At 48.3% G+C, this 23,097-nt stretch overlaps 1 protein-coding gene across 10 annotated transcripts in view; it reads left to right on the top strand.

Moving 5' to 3' along the window:
* The window catches only part of LOC111844975 (F-actin-uncapping protein LRRC16A-like), a 75,150-nt gene that overhangs the window by 36,495 nt on the left and 15,558 nt on the right, over window positions 1–23,097 (top strand). For 8 of the 10 annotated variants that reach the window (XM_023813997.2, XM_023813990.2, XM_023814021.2 and 5 more), the window contains 18 exons: window positions 2,067–2,155; window positions 2,283–2,377; window positions 3,146–3,232; window positions 6,022–6,125; window positions 7,359–7,436; window positions 7,973–8,049; window positions 12,430–12,534; window positions 12,700–12,769; window positions 13,833–13,844; window positions 15,198–15,279; window positions 15,971–16,070; window positions 16,221–16,275; window positions 19,590–19,762; window positions 20,097–20,165; window positions 21,537–21,630; window positions 21,746–21,844; window positions 22,032–22,160; window positions 22,836–22,967. In XM_023813997.2, the coding sequence (XP_023669765.2) occupies window positions 2,067–2,155; window positions 2,283–2,377; window positions 3,146–3,232; window positions 6,022–6,125; window positions 7,359–7,436; window positions 7,973–8,049; window positions 12,430–12,534; window positions 12,700–12,769; window positions 13,833–13,844; window positions 15,198–15,279; window positions 15,971–16,070; window positions 16,221–16,275; window positions 19,590–19,762; window positions 20,097–20,165; window positions 21,537–21,630; window positions 21,746–21,844; window positions 22,032–22,160; window positions 22,836–22,967 (1,650 nt within the window). The remainder of the gene's footprint in view (window positions 1–2,066; window positions 2,156–2,282; window positions 2,378–3,145; window positions 3,233–6,021; window positions 6,126–7,358; window positions 7,437–7,972; window positions 8,050–12,429; window positions 12,535–12,699; window positions 12,770–13,832; window positions 13,845–15,197; window positions 15,280–15,970; window positions 16,071–16,220; window positions 16,276–19,589; window positions 19,763–20,096; window positions 20,166–21,536; window positions 21,631–21,745; window positions 21,845–22,031; window positions 22,161–22,835; window positions 22,968–23,097) is intronic. The other 2 variants (XM_023813980.2, XM_023813961.2) reach the window with 1 other exon arrangement.

The raw sequence follows: 23,097 nt of genomic DNA, 5'->3' as shown, positions 1-23,097 counted from the left end.
TCCACACACGACACACCCAGAACAGAAAGCCACAGTTACACAGAGCAGCTTGCATTCCCGCTGGAATTCTTTCACAGATTACATTCCAGATTGCTCCCACGGTGGTGTCATGTGACCCAGATCTGCTTTTTTTCCACAAAAGCAATGAGAATGCCAAAAGACTCATATGCATTGTCCATGTCAGCGCTATGGTGCTTAATCTTAAGCAGGGTTATGTCAGTGTCATGCTGTATAGGACTTCCGTAACTGTACACAAAAATTCTGCCTGGAAGTTCACTTTTTTCTTTTTTTGCCTCTGCTGGGGGACCAGGATTTGAAAGAGATTTTGACATTTTGTTCCCTTTAGTAACACAGGCTGTCATCCATCTATCCAGCATTTATCCAGTATAGAATCACAGGCTGACAGGAGCCCAGAAAGCAGGGGACAGGATGCCGATCCATCACAGGGCACACGTGTACACGCTGTGGGCAATTTAGAGACTGTTATTCAGCCGGGTGCATGTTTTTGGTGTGCGGGAGGACACCAAACCCAGGGACTCAAACCCCTAACCCTGGGGATTTACCAATAAGCTCCAAGCCACCCTGCAATGACATCTTTTCCACTTTAAAGCATCAACGTATAATGCATCATAGATACCCTCATGACGCATTATAATGCATTCATAAAGTATTATAAACATGGCTATAAATAGTTATAAAAAGGCATAACATATTATAGCCATGTTTATAATGCATTATGAATGCTCTATGAAGCTCTCATCTATAATATACTATAAATACCTTCATAAGTATAATGGGTTGTACTGACCATTGTAAAGGTATCTATCTACATGTGAAATAGGAGTCTGGCCCAAATCGGGGGAAAATGGGTCAGATCATTGATGACTTTTGTAGCTGTTTAACTTTTTAATTGGAACGATTTATTATGTATCTCTGGACTCAGCAGCAACCACCCCTCCCCCCGGCCATCAGATGGCCCAGCTTGGCACGTGTCCCTACACAAAAGGGCTGTTCATCATCTCAACAGAACGTTCCATTGTGGAACTGTCGGGGGGGGCTCGTGATGTGAGATGCTTTTTCTGAACCCACCCACCCCACCCCTCCCGCAGCTTGACAGATTCTCAGGAGACAGGTCCCACTGGGAAGAAGGCCCCTGGGGGTGTTGGGTGTGTGTGTGTGTGTGTGTGTGTGTGTGTGTGTGTGTGTGTGTGCGTGCGTAAGCAGATAGCAGATGAAGCAAGGGACAGTTAAAGAGTCTTGATGCTCACACATGGGATCCAGATTGCTGTCTGATACAATGGGGATGTTCTGATAAAACCTGGAAGAGGAGCCATTCTGCTTTAATCGCCTCAGCCGGGAAGAAGCACATTCCGTCATGGGCGGAACTGACACAGTTTTCATCACCGACTGTCACCATTACTCTGGAATACCTCCATGGGCCTCAGGCTCAGTAAACCATTAGCCATTAAGGGTTTGAACATCTAGATCAATAGAGAGGTATTGACTGTTAAGGTAATTAGCATTAAAAGTTTAGCAGAGTGCAGAAATAAAGATACTTTTGGGTGTAATTTAACGCATCTGCTCAGTGCAGAGAGGAGATGCATGTGGGAGCGGAGAGCATAGGGAGACAGGAAGGCGACCCATCCTGAGGGCTGAGGGCAGTACAGATGGTATCACTGAGTTTGTGTTTGAAGGGCAGGGCAGTTTGTCACGTTAGACTGTAGGGGGCATGGTGGCTTAGGGGGCAGGACAGTTCTCCAGCCTCATGCTTTCAGGGTTGTGGGTTTGATTCCACCCCCCCGCCCAGCTATGCATGAGGGGAACTAGAATTAATTCCCCCTCTGGTTTCTTGATTTCCTGGTGTCCCCCCATAACCCAAGTGCCTGTAGGGTCTCTGCCCTACAGGGGACCCCCATCCCCTTCATTGTACCCAGTACAGCTTGGGTTTGACCCCATGGCTGTATGTCAGAACGTTCTCTGCCGTCCTCACAAACTGATGTCAGATTGTCGGTCTGCTCCCTGCCTGCACAGAGTGTTTGGTCTGATCGCTTGCATCTCTATTGCAGCCATCTGATGTGTGTGATCAGATCCTTCGAGTCGTTTCCCGGTCCAGTCGTCTGGAGGAGCTGGTCCTGGACAACGCGGGTCTCAAAACGTGAGGCGGCCAATCAGATCCACTCTGCTCTAGGAATGGGGGGGGGTTTGGGGTTTTCCCTTCCGCACATACCGTCGGGCCTAACAGAAATTCACAGCAACTGCTCTCCCCTTGCCCCCCCCCCCAGTGATTTTGCACAGAAGCTGGCCAGCGCCCTCAGTCAGAATGCCGCATCAGCACTGCACACCATCAACCTTGCAAACAACCCTCTTGAAGACAGAGGTACGGGCGCTCAAACCACTGGGTGCGACTGCAACTGTATACTCACCATTTTGCTCTATTCAGTAAATATGAACGCTGTCCCTTTGAGATCTGATTGTCCTTCAGTAAAAATAACAATGAAAAATACTTTCTTTCATTAAGTCTTAAACTGTTTTTGAATCACAAGTTTGCACAATACAGCTGATGATGAATTGTGTATAAGCAAGAACGACACGATAAGATTCCGCAAAAGCGTCTGAGTTTCATCTCTAGATGTAACTACTTTCGTTGGTTTGACCTAATGGTGTTCAGGTGGCCCTTTTTATCAAGTTCCCCCTCACTGTGACAGCTGTCTTAGGGTGTTCCTCAATATGCCTGCTTGACCGTACTTGTGTTCTCACGTGCCTGTTTTCCATCATCTTCTATCACGGAAGACGGAAGTGACTGGCTCCATAAGAGCAGCTAACCCTCTTAGCGTCATGCTAACCTTACGGCTTACTGCCACTGCAAGGAACTTCATTGGATGGCTTTTGATCGTCTCCACCAATCAGCAGTCCCAGTACTTAGAACGGAAGTATTGAGGGCGGTAAAAATCCGCTGATGTCGTCCTTGCCCCAAATTTCAAGGATGCATCAGTCGCATCCTCACCGAACGAGACCAATCCCATGGTTCATTGTGCCTTAAATTTGTTCCTGGGAGGCAAGTTAGGAAGACTGGTCTTGAAATGTATGATCTTTGTGCTCTTGGCACTGAGAAACACCCTAAGTTTGGACTTTTGCTTTCACACAGGTATCGCCTCGCTGGGGGCCCAGTTTGCTAAACTCCGCAGGGGGCTCAAGCACTTGAATTTTTCGAAGACCTCCTTATCGCCCAAAGGTAAGACCCACGACTTCACAACCTCTGCATCAGCAGCACAGGCTCAGAAATGGAGCCACTCTGGTCGGCGTCACTGTGCCATCGCTGGCCCCCTGGTTTTTGATCTGTGTGATGATTCTCTGTGTTATAATTATACACGCTACAAATGTTATTGGCAAACGTGTGTCTGATGGGGATTTGCGGCGGAAAACAGCGTAGCCCCGTGAGACGGATTTAATGAGGCTTTCTGCTTGACACTTCAGACTTATTAGTTCCCACACAGAGTGTCAGCATGGGTGATAAGAGCGCTAATTACCTGCTCTTCCTCTGCCGCGCTGCGTAAACACACTTTGTTCTGCCGTGCGTCGCCGCGCAGGCATACTTACCTGGGCCACAGGTGTCAGACACTCCTGTGCTCTGCACCGTTCAGATATTCATGGCTTCTGAAACTCTTAGTCCCTCTTCCTTGGTGCCCGTGTTGGGAATCTGGGAAATGACGATGAAACGATGCTTTAGATTAGATAAGATTCCTTTATTGTCATTGTACGATTACATTTTTGCAGCAACCCAATGGGGCATTCACATATAACAAGTAATTAGAAATGTAAACAGAGGTATAACTAATTGACATATGAACAATTTTGGACATAAGACACAACACAGGGAATAGATGTGGACTGAGGGCTTTTGCCTTCAAAAAATGCCTGAAGAGCCACAAAGTTTCCTGCTTCGCTTAAGCCAAACAGATTCTTGTACTCAGTGGTCCATTTAATGAATCGATGGTCATTAATCCTTTTCCCTTTTTCTGGGCTTCAGTTCTGAGCCCACGTCCCTAATGGCCGGACCCTGTCTCCCTGCCAGGCCGCTTCCCGGACGCCTCTCCTCCTTCTCTCAGACACAGATGGATATTTCTGTTTCTGAGCTGCCTGATCTCTCGCTCTCGTTCAGTCTTTGCGGAAGGTTGTTGGATGGTGGATCCGCTGAAGTTAAAAAGCTCAGCGTCAGGCTCCCATATGAAAGTGTCAGAAAAATCTTTTCAATTAATCTCAATTTGTTCTGCTGCTGCTTTTTATTTTGAAAGAAGTGTCTCTGATCCCTCGCCCCCGCAACCCCGCTGTGGCAGCCCTCTGTCAAAAAGGGGGGAAATTAGCCTTTTAACTGGGTCATGGAGCACTTCTGTGGGGTGGATGATGCACGGCGTTGGAGGGAGGGAGGGTGAGCGAGGGGCACATGAGCCCTTTACCTGGAACAGCCCTCCAGAGCCCCCTCTGCCACCCCCACCCCTCCCTGCCCCCTGCCCCAGCCCAAAAGCCCCCTGAACCATGCACCCGGTCACTGACAGCATGCGAACCCCAACTGTAATCAATGAAAGGTCACATTTGAAAGGTTGTGCTTTGAACTTCTCCACCTGGGGTCGTATGTGTGCATCGAGATCACAGGACATCACTCTACGTGAACCACACCTCAGTGTAACCTGCCCGCTGGTATCCTACACCAAACCCTGTTTCTACTGGTTCCTGGTTAGCCCCTAGTTAGCCTGTTTATACTGGTTCCTGGTTAGCCCCTGGTTAGCCTGTTTATACTGGTTACTGGTTTGCCCCTAGTTAGCCTTTATACTGGTTCCTGGTTAGCCGCTGGTTAGTGTTTATACTGGTTACTGGTTTGCTGCTGGTTAGCTTGTTTATGGTTACTGGTTTGCCGTGGTTAGCCTGATTATATGGGTAAGCCCCCAGTTATCTCCTAGTTAGCACATTTATATTCTGTCATCACAATGCCGTGCACTACTGTCCTATGAATATCCTCCCTGACTCTGACGTAGGCTCACAGATTAGGTTTACAGTCACGTACTAAGTGTCCAGAGTTTTCGGTCAATGATTTAATCAAGTTGTGTGGGATTTCCCCCGTCGCCTCAGGATCCTGACCTTTTACATTACAAGCTCTAACATTTCACAGAGAAATTAGCGCTGTAATCCCATATGAAAGAGAAGTTATTTGGGAAAAAAAAACTCCCCATATGTCCAGTTTGTTTGTTAACGCTCACAGTTGTGTGGTAGCTGTTAATAATTGCTGTGTCGCCCACGCTAATGAGGCACATGGAGAGCATGTCGGCTACGCTGATGAAAGCCGTGTCTTCAAACAAATGTCAGGAGCAGCAGGCAGATCGTGGGGCCGTCCTGCCGGCAGCCTGAAATATTAATGGCCGCGGGGCAGCTTCCTGTCGGGGCCTGGGGCCGTCTGACGCTGTCTGAACCTGCTGCCGGATCGAGAGGGATGGTCAAACCCGCGATAGATCCATCGATTTCCCGTGGCAGCCAGCCCTGCCTCACGACTGCTCCAGGTCCAGCTGACGGGGAGCAGAAGACCTGATTATTCTCCTTTGTTTTTCATACTTTCTGGGGTATCTGGCCTGCAGGTGCTGGAGCTTCGCTTCTGAGAGTGATAATGAGCTCAGCAGGCCTTCACTTGGCCCCGTACCGTCACTGTAAACACGCTGCCATCTCTGCTATAACATTTCCTCACAGGTAGTCAGCCGTTTTATCTCCAGAATGCAAAAACGGGCAGTGGGACCTGGTCCGAACCCATTGTTTTTGCTATGATAAACAGCTCAGTGAGAAGAAAAGAAAAAAGTGTTTTTTTGCTGTTTTTTTAATATGTTGCAGGTGATTAGATGGCGTTCGTTTATGACGTCATTCATGTTAACATTATGACGCATGGTAACAACTGCTTCTTGGCTCTTCCTGTAAAAGACTTATGAGATGCCCTCTTGCTGATTTCTTCTGGATGTGTGACGTTTCCGTTTCCTGTTTCAGGGGTGAACTGCCTTGCCCAGTCACTGAGTGCCAACCAGTCTATCCCCTGCAGCCTCACACACCTTGACCTCTCAGGAAACATTCTTCGAGGAGACGACCTTGGGGTATGTACCTCTCACTGTCCCCAAAATACAGGAAACATCTAAAAAAAACTCTCAACTGCATGAATTTCTGTGTCATTTTTCTGTCTAAGTCTGTGTGGGCAGACAGTGGAGTGAGATTCTTTTTCTGAGGAATCGTTCGCAGCTGTGAAACGCAGTGCACCCTGATGACACAGTTTGCATCACTGCTGCAGTGATTCTCAAGTGTCCCCGTATCGATCGATGCCCTTTAGAAGGTGTCCTGTTCCTTTGCACCGTCATCTTTATCGGGACAGGAAGGTTGGCCTGCGTTTTACTTGCTGTCTCATGCCAATTAATGAAAAACCCAGTGGGAGTGCCCCCCCACTCCAAAACGAGTCACACCCCAGGTATACACACACAGGTACACACTCACACAGACAACGCACATTTGTATTCATATCTTTGTGGGGACTGTCCATTCATTTCTGTGGGAAAAATCCTAATCCTAGCAATGACAACCTTAACCCCTACCCAGCCGTAACCTTAACTATAAGTAACCAAACAAAATACAACATTTTGGATATTTTTAGTTTTTTGATTGCAGTCGCTGATTTTTAGAAAATGTCCCCCCCTCAAAAAAAAATATGGTCCCCACAACCTGTGAACAACAGGTTTTTATTTGGTCCCCACGATGTAATATATACATGACCACATACACACCCCCAGGGACACGTCAGCTGGTCATATGCATGCTGTGAGGTAATATTCTCAGTAGGATGAATTTGTCTTTGCAGGGAACCATCAGAGCTGCTGCCTCAAACCTGCCCCCCCCGACCCACCCCCCCCACCCCACCTCACACACACGCACTCTAACATCAGTAACCCCGTATTGATTGTGCTCAGTACACAGCCCAGTATTGACGTCCCCTCTCTGTCTTTCTGGGCTTGTCACGTTTGCCCGTAAATTGAATCGGTCGACCCTGTTTGCCATGCCGGTTTTGCTAACTCAACAGCCCACACGCTATAAACTGCAAGCATGGTAACGTGCGCTTGTTTAGGAGTGAAGTGTTGTGATTGGCTCACTCCCTCACCGACCATGTGACCGACGACCCGGCCTTTTGACAGGCTGCGGGTTTCTCAGCCTGACTGACGCTTCCCGCGAGGAAACCCGAGTCTAATGACCTCATTGCTCTTGCGGCCCGTCTGCTGTGTCCCCCAAGGATGCACCCGCCCCCGTGTCATGTGACGTCCTCTCGTTTCCCTCCCCCCTCGCAGAATCTGTACACCTTCCTGGGTCAGCCGAATAGCCTGAGTGTCCTGGACCTGTCCAACACGGACTGCGCCCTGGATCTGGTGCGTGAGCGGCCCGTGACCATCGACCGTGTCCAGCTCTAGGCTCCCTTATTTTAATGGGGTCACCTGGTTATAACCAGGTGACAATCTGCTAGCTGCAGACGGACTTTTGTATTTAAATATACTGAAGGGGTATATAAATGAGTGATGTCATTCAAAGATGTGATTGTGCTAGGCTGTTAACAGGGGCAAAAGAACTATTTGAAATAAATAAATAGATAAATAAATAATAGTTTTATATACTTTTTTTCAATACTATGCTGTTGTTAGATATCCGTGTGTATAAGATCAAGTGGGGCTATTCTTTTCTATAGCTTTTGTATAACAAAGTCACAGGTATTAAAACAATTATAACTATCCATCTTAGAATTTATGCCAGGAGATTTTGGACCATCTTGACTTTCTGTGTGCATAGATTCATCCAAAGGATGTGAGTCGTGATTAAAAGATGCAAGTTGGGCTGCTATCCCAGACGCGGCGGGGTGTGGTCAATAGCGCCCCCTCTTGGCATTAACTGGTGTTAGCCTGTGTTTCAGGTCTGCCCCGCTCTGCTCCGTGGCTCAGCCCAACATCTGTCCGTCCTGAACATGTCAAAGAGCGTCTTCGCCCACAGGTGAGGTCATCCGTCACTACCCCCACCCCCCCCCATCCCCTCCGCAGAAAACTGAGACTTAGAAGATCTGACCTGGGCTGTTTCACACGGACGATTGCTATGAAGTCCCAGGTGACCTCCAGCTAATTAGTGATCGGGAAATAAAACGTCAGGGAGTGAATTAAAGATTATTGGAGTTGCTGCGGCCCAATCTGATGAAACACCGCATTCATTAAAAAAAAACATCGATATATGTCTTTCTGCATAGTCATTATTTTAGCAGGAACGGCGACTCCCATCAGTGGTACAAATCTGTAGATCTTTGTTTTTGAGAAGACTTTGGGAAGATGTGATCTTTTCATTATTGGGAAAATGCAATCATCAATAGAAAGCTTTGGGGGGGGGGGGCTTTATCGAGTGTGAAAGAGCAGTTTAAATGTCCAGTCGGGCAGCTTGATTGCCTTGGAGTTGCAGCCTGGCCCCCCCCTCAAGTGATTAAGGCGTCGGGTTCGACCGATGTGCATCCTGCTCTTGGTGTTTGATGTGGCTGTTAAACACGTGGTGTTTTCATGCTTAGGAAAGCTGTCCCGCTTGCCACACGTGTGTGTGGTTTTCACCGTTAACCGTGTAGCCGCGTGGGTTTTTGATGTAGATATTCTGAAAAGGTTAGTGGCTTCCCAAAGATTCCCCGGGGAGTGAGTGATCTCGAGGAGCGGTGTGATTATTGCGAGTGCTGCGTTCACGCTCCGAGCGACTGAACACGGCCTGCCGAGTGGAAAGGCGCCTGAGTCGCCACTAAAACGAGGCCCAGTGAGACCATCAAGAACCTTCAGAACCTACCTTGTGCATTTCATCAGTCTGAAAAGCTCTTAACAGGGTGTACCCCAGCCTTATGCCCTGCGATGTACTGGTACCCCGTCCAGGGTGTACCCCAGCCTTATGCCCTGCGATGTACTGGTACCCCGTCCAGGGTGTACCCCAGCCTTATGCCCTGCGATGTACTGGTACCCCGTCCAGGGTGTACCCCAGCCTTATGCCCTGCGATGTACTGGCACCCCGTCCAGGGTGTACCCCAGCCTTATGCCCTGCGATGTACTGGTACCCCGTCCAGGGTGTACCCCAGCCTTATGCCCTGCGATGTACTGGTACCCCGTCCAGGGTGTACCCCAGCCTTATGCCCTGCGATGTACTGGCACCCCGTCCAGGGTGTACCCCAGCCTTATGCCCTGCGATGTACTGGTACCCCGTCCAGGGTGTACCCCAGCCTTATACCCTGCGATGTACTGGTACCCCGTCCAGGGTGTACCCCAGCCTTATGCCCTGCGATGTACTGGTACCCCGTCCAGGGTGTACCCCAGCCTTATGCCCTGCGATGTACTGGTACCCCGTCCAGGGTGTACCCCAGCCTTATGCCCTGCGATGTACTGGCACCCCGTCCAGGGTGTACCCCAGCCTTATGCCCTGCGATGTACTGGTACCCCGTCCAGGGTGTACCCCAGCCTTATACCCTGTGATGGACTGGCACCCCGTCCAGGGTGTACCCCAGCCTTATGCCCTGTGATGGACTGGCACCCCGTCCAGGGTGTACCCCAGCCTTATACCCTGTGATGGACTGGCACCCCGTCCAGGGTGTACCCCAGCCTTATGCCCTGTGATGGACTGGCACCCCGTCCAGGGTGTACCCCAGCCTTATGCCCTGCGATGTACTGGTACCCCGTCCAGGGTGTACCCCAGCCTTATGCCCTGCGATGTACTGGTACCCCGTCCAGGGTGTACCCCAGCCTTATGCCCTGCGATGTACTGGTACCCCGTCCAGGGTGTACCCCAGCCTTATGCCCTGCGATGTACTGGCACCCCGTCCAGGGTGTACCCCAGCCTTATGCCCTGCGATGTACTGGTACCCCGTCCAGGGTGTACCCCAGCCTTATACCCTGTGATGGACTGGCACCCCGTCCAGGGTGTACCCCAGCCTTATGTCCTGTGATGGACTGGCACCCCGTCCAGGGTGTACCCCAGCCTTATACCCTGTGATGGACTGGCACCCCGTCCAGGGTGTACCCCAGCCTTATGCCCTGCGATGTACTGGTACCCCGTCCAGGGTGTACCCCAGCCTTATGCCCTGTGATGGACTGGCACCCCGTCCAGGGTGTACCCCAGCCTTATGCCCTGTGCTGGACTGGCACCCCGTCCAGGGTGTACCCCAGCCTTATGCCCTGTGCTGGATTGGCACTCCGTCCAGGGTGTACCCCAGCCTTATGCCCTGTGATGGACTGGCACCCCATCCAGGGTGTACCCCAGCCTTATGCCCTGTGCTGGATTGGCACTCCAACCAGGGTGTACCCCAGCCTTATGTCCTGCGATGGACTGGCACCCCGTCCAGGGTGTACCCCAGCCTTATGTCCTGCGATGGACTGGCACCCCGTCCAGGGTGTACCCCAGCCTTATGTCCTGCGATGGACTGGCACCCCATTCAGGGTGTACCCCAGCCTTATGTCCTGCGATGGACTGGCACCCCGTCCAGGGTGTACCCCAGCCTTATGCCCTGCGATGGACTGGCACCCCGTCCAGGGTGTACCCCAGCCTTATGCCCTGCGATGGACTGGCACCCCGTCCAGGGTGTACCCCAGCCTTATGTCCTGTGATGGACTGGCACCCCGTCCAGGGTGTACCCCAGCCTTATGCCCTGTGATGGACTGGCACCCCGTCCAAGGTGTACCCCAGCCTTATGCCCTGTGATGGACTGGCACACCGTCCAGGGTGTACCCCAGCCTTATGTCCTGTGATGGACTGGCACCCCGTCCTGGGTGTACCCCAGCCTTATGCCCTGTGATGGACTGGCACCCCGTCCAGGGTGTACCCCAGCCTTATGTCCTGTGATGGACTGGCACCCCATCCTGGGTGTACCCCAGCCTTATGCCCTGTGATGGACTGGCACCCCGTCCAGGGTGTACCCCAGCCTTATGCCCTGTGCTGCCTGGGATCAGCTCCAGGCCAGAAGAAGCAATTAGTTAATGGATGAAATTCAAGTGATTGATTAATTAATCATTATCTCTCCAATTGGATAAAAAAGCAGCCATTTGTCACTGTCACGAGCTTACCCAGCGGGACCTGGGGGTGTCAGTTTAAAATGAGCTTTATGCTTGCAGTCCACAGTCTTTATGACTCTGTTATCTTAGCCAGATATCTATTTTATGAATTAAAAACAAGATGGCTTCTTGGCTGAAGTGAAGCCTGGCAGTCTTTCAGGTACAGTGCTATTGAGTCAGCTGAAGCTTCTAAATCTGGTTGCTGCTTGCGCATATATATATATATATATGTGTATATATATATGTGTGTGTGTGTATATATATATATATATATATATATATATATATATATATATATATATATATATATATATATATATATATATAATATAATAAATAAAAAATTTGGATTCATATTCCTTTGTTGTTTTTGTTGTGGCAGTGTTCCAATACCATGTTGCTAGATTAATTATTTAAACACGGGTAGTTCCACTGCATCACCGCTCTGGCTGCGGCTTCCGATTGTAACACAAACAGATAAATCCTGGTCCGTCCTTGTTCAGTGGGAGCCTCGCTGGGCTCGGCCAGCTGAACCGAGCTTTAATGGATTGTTCATCACCAGCGCTGTGTCCCGCTGAGTGTGACCTCTCATTTGTCCGTCATGCACCTTTTTCCTATTGTCAGGTATCCTGGCTTGAATTTCTGGTTTTACTGATGTCTGGAGGAGCCTAACCTGCCGTGTATTTATTCTCTCTCTTTTACTGTCTCATCTTTTCACTCTGAGGCAGCTGCTGACACCGTGGATATTTTCTGTGGTGTCTGTTTTTTTCGACTGACGCACCAAACAGACCTTCCTTTAGTCACCACCTAGCCGCCCCATGCCGGATTTTAATCTTTGGCTGCCTACTGAATCGCCCCCGCGCGGTTTACCATAAATTTAACGCGTTTTGAATGAAATCGCCAATGCTGGCAGCTTTTGGAATGAACAGCGTAATTCAGAGTGCCCTCTTCTGGCGGCCTGGGTTACTGCATGTTGACTATTTGCCCTTTCAGGTTTTCTGATTTCTCTCATTAGAACGGCCTGGGTTTCCGTCGACCTGCAGGTTACCTTAAATAGCACATAGGCCCCACGTCTAAAAATGAAGAGCAATTAACTATTTTAAAATAAATAGGACTAACGGAGTAACATTGTGGCTTTCAGTAATGTGAGGACCTGGTTACCGGTTCCCTGAAGGGCCAGTTCTGCCCTAGAGATTAACAAATCTAAGTTTAATATCTCCAGTGAAACATCCAGCTTGGCCAAATTGCTTAGGACAAAGCTGTCATGAAGCCGTGTCTAATATGTAGATGTTGATTCGTTTTGCGACCCTCACAGGAAAGGCAAGGACATCCCCCCCCCCTTTAAGCAGTTCTTCAGCAGCGTCTTCGCCCTCAGCACCATCAGCGTTTCTGGGACCAAGCTGCCTCCCGATGCCCTCAAGTGAGTGTGCTAATTGCGTTAATTGCGTCTAAGTGACCCGCAGAACATCGTTCACACTATACGGCCTCCATTCGTTTTCATTTGTTCTGCCGATTAAATCTCGACGTGACCTTTTTATGTCGTTTCAAGCGCTCATCGATTGCTCATTAATACGTCTGTCCTCAGAGCCCTTTTGCTTGGACTTGCTAGCAATCCCAACCTCAGAGACGTCTCCTTGGACCTCAGCTGCTGTGAGGTAAGAGAGGATCCGGGCTGCGTTTCACGAGCGTCGCCCCTAGCGCTATGGCGACTAACCCCTCTGCTGAACGAGGCCAATCCCCAGCAATTTCACTTTGATTGGCTGATTTCGGTTAATAGAAGCTCTGATTTCGGAGACCGTTTTTCATCATGCAGATAAAATCATCGTGGTGTGAGATGATAATATTTTGTGAATTGAGAGGTCTACAAATTCACAAATATGTCAGAAAATGGTAACGTCTGGATCGTCTTGACCTCATTTTAATCATTTTTTCTTTTACTGCAGATTAGGTTATTGATTTAAAGGTTGCAAGATGAATGTCAGCTTCCTCCCTGTTTGCTTTTTTCCCCAGAGATGCTCATTTTTACAGTATTTTCCTTTTTTGGATGTTTTGATTTGTGTTTCTTTTAAACTGAACTTGTTTGTACATGACATGACGAGTTCCCCTCAAACTGAGCTCTCACTTCTGATCACTGGTGTCTGTATTTGGAGCTGGAGATTAAAGGGTTTGGGGGGTGAGTTCCTGAAGTGGGTGGATGAGGAAATACGGTCAGGGAGAGCGAGCTGTGAAAAGCTAACGGGGGCTGCCGTGCAGTGCCGTGCCGTGCTGTGCAGTGCCGTGCTGTGCAGTGCCGCGCCAAAGCCAGGGTTCATCGTCCTTGGCACAGTTAGGAATTCTGGACAAAACTGCCATCCTTCCAGGACACCTGGTCACTTTTCTTCAGTGAAACAAAATGGCAGCAACAATAATAATGATTAATAATAAACAGGCATCATGACTTTTAGGCATGTTTGACTGCTGTCCATATCCGCATTCAGCCGCACTGCTATGGATCTTCAAATTGATTTAATATGCCAGTAACACCATTACCATCCCCTAACTGCCATATCCAGCCCGCCAGCTGCAAACTGTGCAGTGCCTCAGGTTTTTAAACTATTGTTTTTCTGTGCTTTTTCCCCTCAAATCCTGCTCTAATGTGTAATCAGACTGGCTCTCGTTGCGCTTAACCGATTCTGCTGCTCTGATGTTTTCCCGTTTCCTTCCCTCTGCTCTCCTAAGCTCGGACATTGTGTAAGTACAGCTTTGCTCCGCGTGCCATCCGGCTGCCCCCCCCCTCCCCCCCCCGCCCGTATCACCCGAACCACCTAACAAACCCACTCTTATTTCACTCCCTTTTTGTTTACTTCTGCTCTCGTTGTCATGGTTTTTTTGTTTGTATTTAGGGTCACGAAGGTTCAGTTGAAGTTTTGCTTTCCATCAAAGACGTCCAAACACAGACACTGTAAGATGCCTCGAATGGCAACGCGTTCTCAGCCAACAAGGCCGCCTTTGTTACGGGAAGAAATGGCCGCACTTGGCTGACATTTAATCTTTTCAGCTCGGTACCAGTTTGGGAGTTTTCAAGCCCATTTGAACATTTTCTCAGCCAAACTGGAGCTACCACATTTTACTACCCCCAGTTATTTCCGAGCCGCAGTGTCTGATAGCCCACTTTAGAGTCCACATGGTGCACTGGTTACATGGCTTACCAGTGTCTGATAGCCCACATTAGAGTCCACGTGGTGCACTGGTTACATGGCTTACCAGTGTCTGATAGCCCACATTAGAGTCCACGTGGTGCACTGGTTACATGGCTTACCAGTCACATCATTAACTTTGGTTACCTTTTTATTAATGTTGGTTAAATTTAAATATAGATTGAATCCTTTATTTGCCATTTGCACAAGCATGAGTACAGGTACACTGCAATGCTTTTCTTTGCCAACCCCATCTTGCTCTCCTTGAGACAGACAGACAGACAGGTGAGAGCAGGCTTGGGGGGCCACAGCACAGGGTCAGCCAGCAGGAGGGGCCCCTTGAGCTGGGGGTTAAGGGCCCTGCTCAAAGGCCAATAGACGTGTGACTGTTCTGCTGAGGCCGGGGCTCAAACTGAGGTCTTTCTAATCACAGGCACTTATTCCGCTGAGCCCCTCATTTCTCCCCCCCCATCTCCCCCCCTGGAATATACCACAGGATATACTCTGCTTAGTTATAGACAATCACCTCTATAGGCCTTATACATGTATAGTTATAAATCTGTACATTAATTATAAGTTATCTGAATTAGTAAAGACTTGTAGAATGTTTATAAAGGCTATTTGTTCAGAACTGCTAGAATTTCAATTTATTTTTACTTCATTATTCATTTTCCCTCATACATTAACAGTGCATATAGAGTTGCAATGTTTTGATGTAATTTTTTTCTGTAATTGATAGTCCTGTATGAATGTAATTAGAATGAGTCTGATTTCCTGCTAATTTGCCGCAGTGTAATTTATTGCGAGAGCTAAAAATGCCAGGCGTGTGCTTTACGGCGGTTTCCTGCGGGTGCGCGTCCAGCACTCGTGCCGGCGAGTCCGCTCACGCGCTCTGTTCGCCCCGTAGCTGCGGTCGGCTGGCTCTCAGGTGCTGGAGGGCTGCATTGCCGAGATCCCCAACGTGTCCAGCCTGGACGTCTCTGACAATGGTAAGGTGGGGATTTACAGGCAATCACAGGGGCTTTGAAAGTCAAAAACAAATTAGTACACTCATTATTAGTTGAAAACAGAGGACAGGAACGTTGGAAGTATATCCCTGACAGTACGTCTTTATCTTGTTTATTGCAATTTTGCTCCATCTAAATGGACTCTCATGTTTTTGCAGTCATTCTAGTTATCAGGTAGTTCAGATTTTAACTGCAGGTTTATTTCATATAGAAACCTTATACATTTCTCCTGCACATTTGCACAGCTATGTAATCCTTTCATAAATGCAAAGCCGCATTTGGCGATTATCATGGTTCCATTTTTAGTACGATTATGACTTAAGGGTTGAATTAAGGGTGGAGCATAACATGGTAATTCCACATTGCAGTTATTGCAAAGATGAAGTTTTTGTGGTTTGCTTTATACTTTTTATGCCACTACATTTGAAATTTTCTGCTGCATAATATTTCATAGAAAAAAAGAATGCTATTTTTTCATTATTGAAATTGTCAAGCTGTTTCATCTGAATTAAGCCAGGAAAACGACAAATTCATTTTCCTTATCTATTCACTGTATCTGGTGATACACTTGCCTCAGTCATTCAGCTGGTGTTTATTGAGCTGTTTGACCCTAAGAAAGCTATATCTGGTGCTTAATTTATAGCTGTGATTTTGTTTTCGTTTTTTTCCAAAGGTCTGGACTCTGACCTCGCAACCCTGCTGGTGTGGCTGTCCAAAAATCGATCCATCCGACATCTCTCACTGGGCAAGAACTTCAACAACATCAAGTCAAAGTAAGGACCTCAGCAGGGGGCACTCTGTGCTAGATCTGCCCCCCCCCCCCCGGCGTAAGGACACTGCTGTCTGCCTCATCAGGCATGAAAGCGGACGGCCGTGTCGTGTCTGCTATTGATTCAGTGTCACCCTTGTTTGTTTTTGCACAGAAATCTGGCTCCTATCCTGGACACCCTGGTGCACATGATACAGGACGAGGAGTCTGTGAGTTTCCCCCCCAAATCTGTCGCTTTGCTGACAAACAGGCGCAGACAGGAGCTGTGTTGCTGACTCAGCCTGTATTTTGTGTGAGAAACAGTCTGGATAACTTTCTCACTTGAAGAGTTTCAGTCGTGTTTTTAAAGTGTGGAGTAGTGCACCCATCATCCATTCATCTGATTTCCCAAAATGCTGATTCTGAGTTCCAGGAAACACTGGGAATAAGGGCAGGCCACTGGAGAATTAGGGACACTTAGGGTCGGCTTACGGAATTCCTTTGTGATGTTACAATTAATAATATGAAATCCGGAATTCAGGATCATGACATTAAACAGACGTCTGTTTAATGAGATGAATCGTAAATATTGTTTAAGGTTCAGTGGGTCTTTGCAGAACAGTGAGCTTTCATGTGGCCTACAGCCTAGCGACAGTTATTCATGTTATATTTTAGTCATACCAAAGAGATGCATGTACGTGATTTCCTAATTAGCATTAGCGTCATTGATTTTTCTCAGGTAACCTTATGATTTTTATATATGATACAATGTGACTGTATCTCATGATTGTGACATAAGACAACAACAGAAATCCCAGCATAACTACAATGATGGGGAAGGAAATGTACTTGTCCGTCCCAGGTTTCTGTATGAGTTGCATTAACATGAAAAATAATTAAAAACACATTTACTTATGTAAATCCCGATTGAATGCTGATGTTTGTAAATCCTTCATCCGCTTCCGGCAGGATTTCAGCCTCTAAGCTATCACAGCCTCTTCCAGGCAATGGGGATTGATTTTCTTTCTATCCGATTGACTCTTTAGATCTTTTCTTGGGCTGCCTAAGAAAGTGAAGGGGAATAGATTTCAACTTATTTATTTTTAACTTGAAACCCTGGAGAACAGAAGCCCAAATGATAGCTGATGCAGCTCAGGTCTTTGAGGCACATCAAAGCGGGTCGTTCACGGGGGGGACTCGGGTAGCTGGAACGTTGGGGTCTGCATTTGTCACCCCCATCAAAGGGGACCTGTGGGGGGGGGCAATGGAGAGCAAACGCAATGATCTCAGGATGCAGAGATCGCTTTCATTTTGCCAGGTCTCTCTCCCGGGGCACCTCTTTCAGAGTCAGTGACTTGATCTTTCCAGAACAAAACGTACATCGAGGTCATGGGCATCTTTGATACCACCACTGAGGAACTGGGGACTGGGCCCAGATTCTGGGGTTATTCTGGTTTATTCTGTAAAATCAGTCACCATAAAACTGGGTTTCTGTTCCTGAACAGGGGCTAGCAAAGGATGGATGGATGGATGGAAGTAGATTATTGTTCGAAGGATGCTTTTGAAAAGATATTTATCCAGCACCTGTAAAAAATAATGCTTAATAGAAAATTAACTCTTAGCTGCTAAGTTGCGCTGGCTTGCATTAAAAACGGCTCAGCTCAGAAAATCAATAGTTTAAAAACCTGAAATCCATCATTTTCATTAAGGCATTGCCATAGCCGCCTCCAAGTGACCTTGGTGTCAATCAGGACCCCCCCCTAAAGAAGCCCTCCATTTGCTTTATTAGTCACATGGTAAAACCGCTGCCCCCCTCTCACGTGTTTCTGACTGTGGGGGCTATTCAGGTGCTCAGAAACTCATCAGAGTGCCCAGTGTGTCTGTGCGTTTTTAATCAAAATAGACCCGTGCAGCTTGCTCTTAATCGCTATTTGCTAATTAAAAGAGTTATTATGGTGATTTGATGTTATGTTATTGGGCCTCTGAGTCCCATTGTGCGGCGTTTCTAGGGTAAAGCGCGTGGAACGTGTGAAATGGGATTAAATGTCAGTCGGAGATCTTTCCTTTTGCTGTAGATTTAAAAATCTGCCCCGTCACTTGGTCACCAGCCAGACAGGAGCACCTGCCGCCTTTAGGATCATGTAGAATCCCTCCAGTTGGCATTAGAGGCCCACGCATGACCTGCAGTAATCACCCACGCTCACCTGCTGGTGGTTACCGTGGTCACCTGCTGGTGGTTACCGTGGTCACCTGCTGCCATGGAGACACCTGGAGGTCAGCAGGTGAATTTGAGGAGCCAGAGAGCAGGAGTCTCAGTGGCTAAAGTCAGGGGTCATCAGCCTATCAAATTGCACATGTACTGCCTGCGTCAGCAGGGTGTCGAGGGGATGGGGGGGGGCTGCCCTTTGAACTCTTCGATCTTAGGTAATCCCCCATCCCCCCTCCCTCAAATCCAGCCCAAATCAATAATGCATGTTCGCAGACTGCTGCTCCAAACCATGACATTAATCTCTCGATCTCCTTCAAATACTTTGTATTTTTGGATCTTATACAATTCTTCTTGCCCCAAACTTATCATACTAGAGACTCCTTTAATTTAATTATTTCTCAAAGAGGCTGGAAATGTCTTAATATCAGCATTTTACCTGTCTGAATTAAAATTCCAATACAAATGAAACAGGATTTTGGGAGGGACATGAATCATAAGGAATGGAATTCACCCAAAACATGAAGTATGAAGCTTGGCTGCTTCAGCTGTGGATTCTGGGCCTAAAATACTAATCCTAAAATACTGGTGTAGAATAAATATGAACGAAAATGACAGCCACTGTAAGACCTGTCCGCAGCTCCTTTGCTGCGCCTCGATTCCTGTATCTTCATCGAAAACCTGCCCATAAATCAGTTAATTACGAAAAAGTCGTGCTGAACAGTACTGGAAAAATGTCAAGGACTGTGATGTGATTTTCATGCAATAAATATTACGATATTTATAAAGCAAGAAGGAGTTCAAAATTTACCTATAAACTATAGCCAAATAGAATTTATTATCCACCAATAGAGTCCATCAAATAAGCTGGTAGTTACCATGAGGTGTGCTGACAAATCACTTGCTTTTTGAATCCAAAATATTTCCATACAATGGAAGGTGGTTGGCTTTTAGTGACCATTTCTTGTTCGATTTTCTCCCCTCTACATTGTTAAATCTCTCACAAATGCATGTAAGAGTGTTAAACCCCTCAGGGAACTCATGCAGAGCTCGTGCAAATGCTGAAGTGGGAAACTTTAAACTGATTTTTTTTACATACGCTAGATAACCTTGAAAAGGAAGAATCTGTTTGTTTCCTATGACAGAGTAAAAATGTTTCAGAGAAACATCTGTGCGGACAGAATGAAGGTATAAAAAATTATTTCAATCCAGCTGACTATGATGTGAGAAATACACATCACCATAAGAGAATTGCACATCACCATATTGATTACTTATGTAGATTAAATAACTGGTGTGACTGGACTGAACCGTTTCCCCATCGGCCTCCCCACCCAGCCGCTGACGTCCCTCTCACTGGCGGACTCCAAGCTGAAGGGCGACCTGAGCATCGTGTTGAACGCGCTGGGCAGCAACACCTCCCTCACCAAGGTGGACATCAGCGGCAACGCGATGGGGGACATGGGGGCCAAGATGCTGGCCAAAGCCCTGCAGATCAACAGCAAACTCCGGTGAGCGGTTTTCCTGGTACTTAACGAGGAGGGATGACGGGGTTGGCTGTTCAGAATGGGGCTGGGGGGTGTGGCTGTGATCAGAAGGTTTCCAGGTCAAAACCCAGGGTCAGCAGAGTAATTTCACTGTTGAGCCCTTGAGCAAGACCCTTAATCCCCAGTTGCTCCAGGGTCTGGTTGACCTGCTTTTTCAGTTTTATATAATTATATATTTATATATAACTAAAGTAAACAAAGACCGGCATCTAGTCCCCTGTTTTGGTCGTATATCCTTCTCCCACTGTCTCTTTTTAATAACTGACCATAAGGGGACCTGCCTTGTCCTTCTCAACAGCACAGTCATCTGGGACAAGAACAGCGTCAGCCCCCAGGGACTCCAGGACGTAGCGGCGGCTCTGGAGAAGTGAGTATCTCACGCTCTTTGTTTGCCGTGTAGGTGCACACGCTCGTTCCTCTGTGCGGCTACGGGCAGCCGTGTGTCTACGTGGTCACGTGACTCGACGTGTCCAGGGACAGATGGCCCCCTTTGGCTGGTGCGGGGGCTCAAAGCATCCTGTCTGCAGATCTGGCCCCAATGAACTGTGTGTTAGGAGTCTGCTCAAATATTCGCTGACTCCCCCTGGGCACCTTTTCTTACCCACAGTGCACCGGGGGTCTAATGAGTTCTCAGAGGCATGAGATGAAGCCAGACTGGGCTGGGGGGGGGCGGGGCTTTGGCTTTTGAACTCGGAGAGGAGCATGGGGCCGGACGAGCGCTGCTGAAAGACCCCCAGACACCGAGGTGCCGTGGGCGGACCCAAAAAGAGGAGGAGGCTGAAATTATGTGTTGTTGTTTTTTAATTTCCCTGCTTCTCTGGGAGCTGCCTTTGTTTGCTCTCTCTTTGTGTTTTCGCACTTGTCAGGGTGAGAGAGCAGCAGCGGAGAGGCAGGAAGCTGCCTTGATTTTATTATATGCCTAAAAACACACAGCCCGTCGTCCGGCGCGTCTCTTTCCACTGACGCTCGATTCAGTACCATTTCCATGACGGTGACACACTCTGCTAAAGCCCCCAGAGATCATCTCTCATCGAGTGACACTTCCATGGTGGTTGCTGATTGGCAGCTGGGTACCATGGCAACGGGGAGGCCTGGGAAAGAGGGTGATCCAGCAAGTTTGAGTGTCTGCCAATAGCCCACCTCCGCTCTGTGGCGGGCATGTCCCGCCTGTTTTTTGGGAGGACACCGAGCCTTCAGTTGGCCAGTGCACCCATGATAAATTCTGCTCCAAGTCTACAGTACCATTACATGCTTTTTCTACTGCTCTTTTTTGTAGGCCTTATTCCTGATTTTCCGTTCTGTATCCAAAATGGGAATCGTACTCCAATGCTCCACCAATCGGCCAGTATCTTCCTGGAAGCTGAGCAGTGTCTCCTGCTCACCGGTGCTCTGTGGCTTCAGCACATTTTCGATATATAAAAATACGTGCATCAGAGCAGAGATATTAGTATGTGATGCACGCCCCCTAGTGGAAGTGTGCTGGTGAGAGAAACTACAACCTTTAGAAATATTAAAAATAGCGACACATCCTTGAACCGCAAATACATCAACCCTAGGGGTCCCTGTCAAAAAAGGCTTAAATACCTCTGCATTAAGGTCTCACAATCTACTCATCTAACGTGAATTTTTGTAATATGTATACTTGGTTATCCAGGGTGTTTCCATTGCTAGTATCTTATTGGATGATGAGTACATGAGTGGAACAAACCTGTAATGGAGGGACTCATGTCATCGACAGAAACTTCACCATCAGATTCATGCCGATCCCCATCATCGACGCTTCCCAGGCCCTCAAAGCCAGCCCCGAGAAGACCGAGGATGCCCTGCTCAAGGTGAGCCATCCCCCACCCCCCACCCCCCCCGCCCCAACGTTTTTTATGAGCCGTGGCATAACAGCGCCCTCCGGGGGAGGGACCTGAACATGGCGTGCTCCCGTTCCCGGTCCAGATTGAGAGCTACCTCTTCCGGAACCACAAGACCCGGAAGTACCAGCAGGAGCAGGCCTACCGGCTCCAGCAGGGCATCGTCACGACGACCACACAGCAGGTCAGCATCAGCAGGATCTCCTGCTTCTGGGCTGTGCTGCTTCACAGCACTTACAGACCAAGGCAAAATGGCTGCAGCCTTTCAAAGAGATTTATCGGGGTAGTAAGGGCTTCATTTCTAGGTAATATCTGAGGAGTTGAGCAAATCGCCCCGGTAACCATCAGTCCCTTGTTCCGGTTCCTCTAAGATGATTGACAGAATCTGCGTGAAGGTCCAAGACCACCTCAATTCGCTGAGGTACACCGAGACGGACACCATCCTGGAGGACATGAAGATGGCCGAGAACTTGATGAAGGATGCCAGGAACTCCAAGACGGTGAGAGAAGCTGCTGGTATCGCCCAGTAAATAAGAAGTTATTTGGGTTAATTGGAACTGACAGCGGGTGGCAGTGGGTAGAGTTCTCCAAGGCTCCTTCTGTGGGACATACCAACATGGGCAGTGTGTTGCTCACGCTGTGCCTGTAATCAGAAGGTGTTCGAATCCCACGGTTGGCAGAGTGATGTCATTGTTGGGTAGGGTGACCATGTCAGGGAGGACACTTTGAGCTACTTCAGGTTTTACAAGCTACTTTAAAACTGAAAGGCTCCTGTGCTTGGCTAAATACTTTTTTCTTTAATTTTTCTTGTACTTTGACTGATTTGTTTCCTTAACTAATAGACACATAGACGTTTCATATTAGTGACACATGCATGATTATAGGAGACTGACCAATCAGCATCAGTCCCACAGCAAGAACTCGGCGCTTAAGTGAAATCCAGGTCCTTTTAATTGAAACGCTAGTTTATAAAAGCTGTCCTAGGTCAGAGTGCCCGGGATGACGTGGATTATCTGGTCACCCTACCGTTGGGCCCCCCAGCACGGCTCCTCCCTCCCGGTTGTTCCAGGGACTGTCTGACCCCTCTTTCTCGGTACATTGTTTTGGATAAAAGCATCTGCCAGTAAGTATTGCTGATCCCCCCCATCTTCCTGCCCCCCCCCATCCTCCTGCAGCTCCTGCCAAACCTGTACCACCTGGGCGCTTCCTCGAGGAGTGAGATCAGCGGCTCCTCTGCCAACCCCATCCAGGAGAAGCTGGAGTCCATGGCTGGGGAGGTGGCCCAGGTGATGGACGAGCAGCTGCAGGTAAGGACAGGAGCGCAGTGACCCCTCAGGACATGGGTGGGTGGGTGGGCTTCGCAGGACCCAGCCCAGCTAATGGGCCATAACCCACATCTACGTCAGCTTGCAGGTGTGAGACCTCAGGCCGAACTGC

The sequence above is a fragment of the Paramormyrops kingsleyae genome, chromosome 9, assembly GCF_048594095.1.
Source record: "Paramormyrops kingsleyae isolate MSU_618 chromosome 9, PKINGS_0.4, whole genome shotgun sequence".
Lineage (NCBI taxonomy): Eukaryota > Metazoa > Chordata > Actinopteri > Osteoglossiformes > Mormyridae > Paramormyrops > Paramormyrops kingsleyae.
Note: the sequence above shows the minus strand (reverse complement) of the source record. Positions and strands in the feature narration are given on the sequence as shown.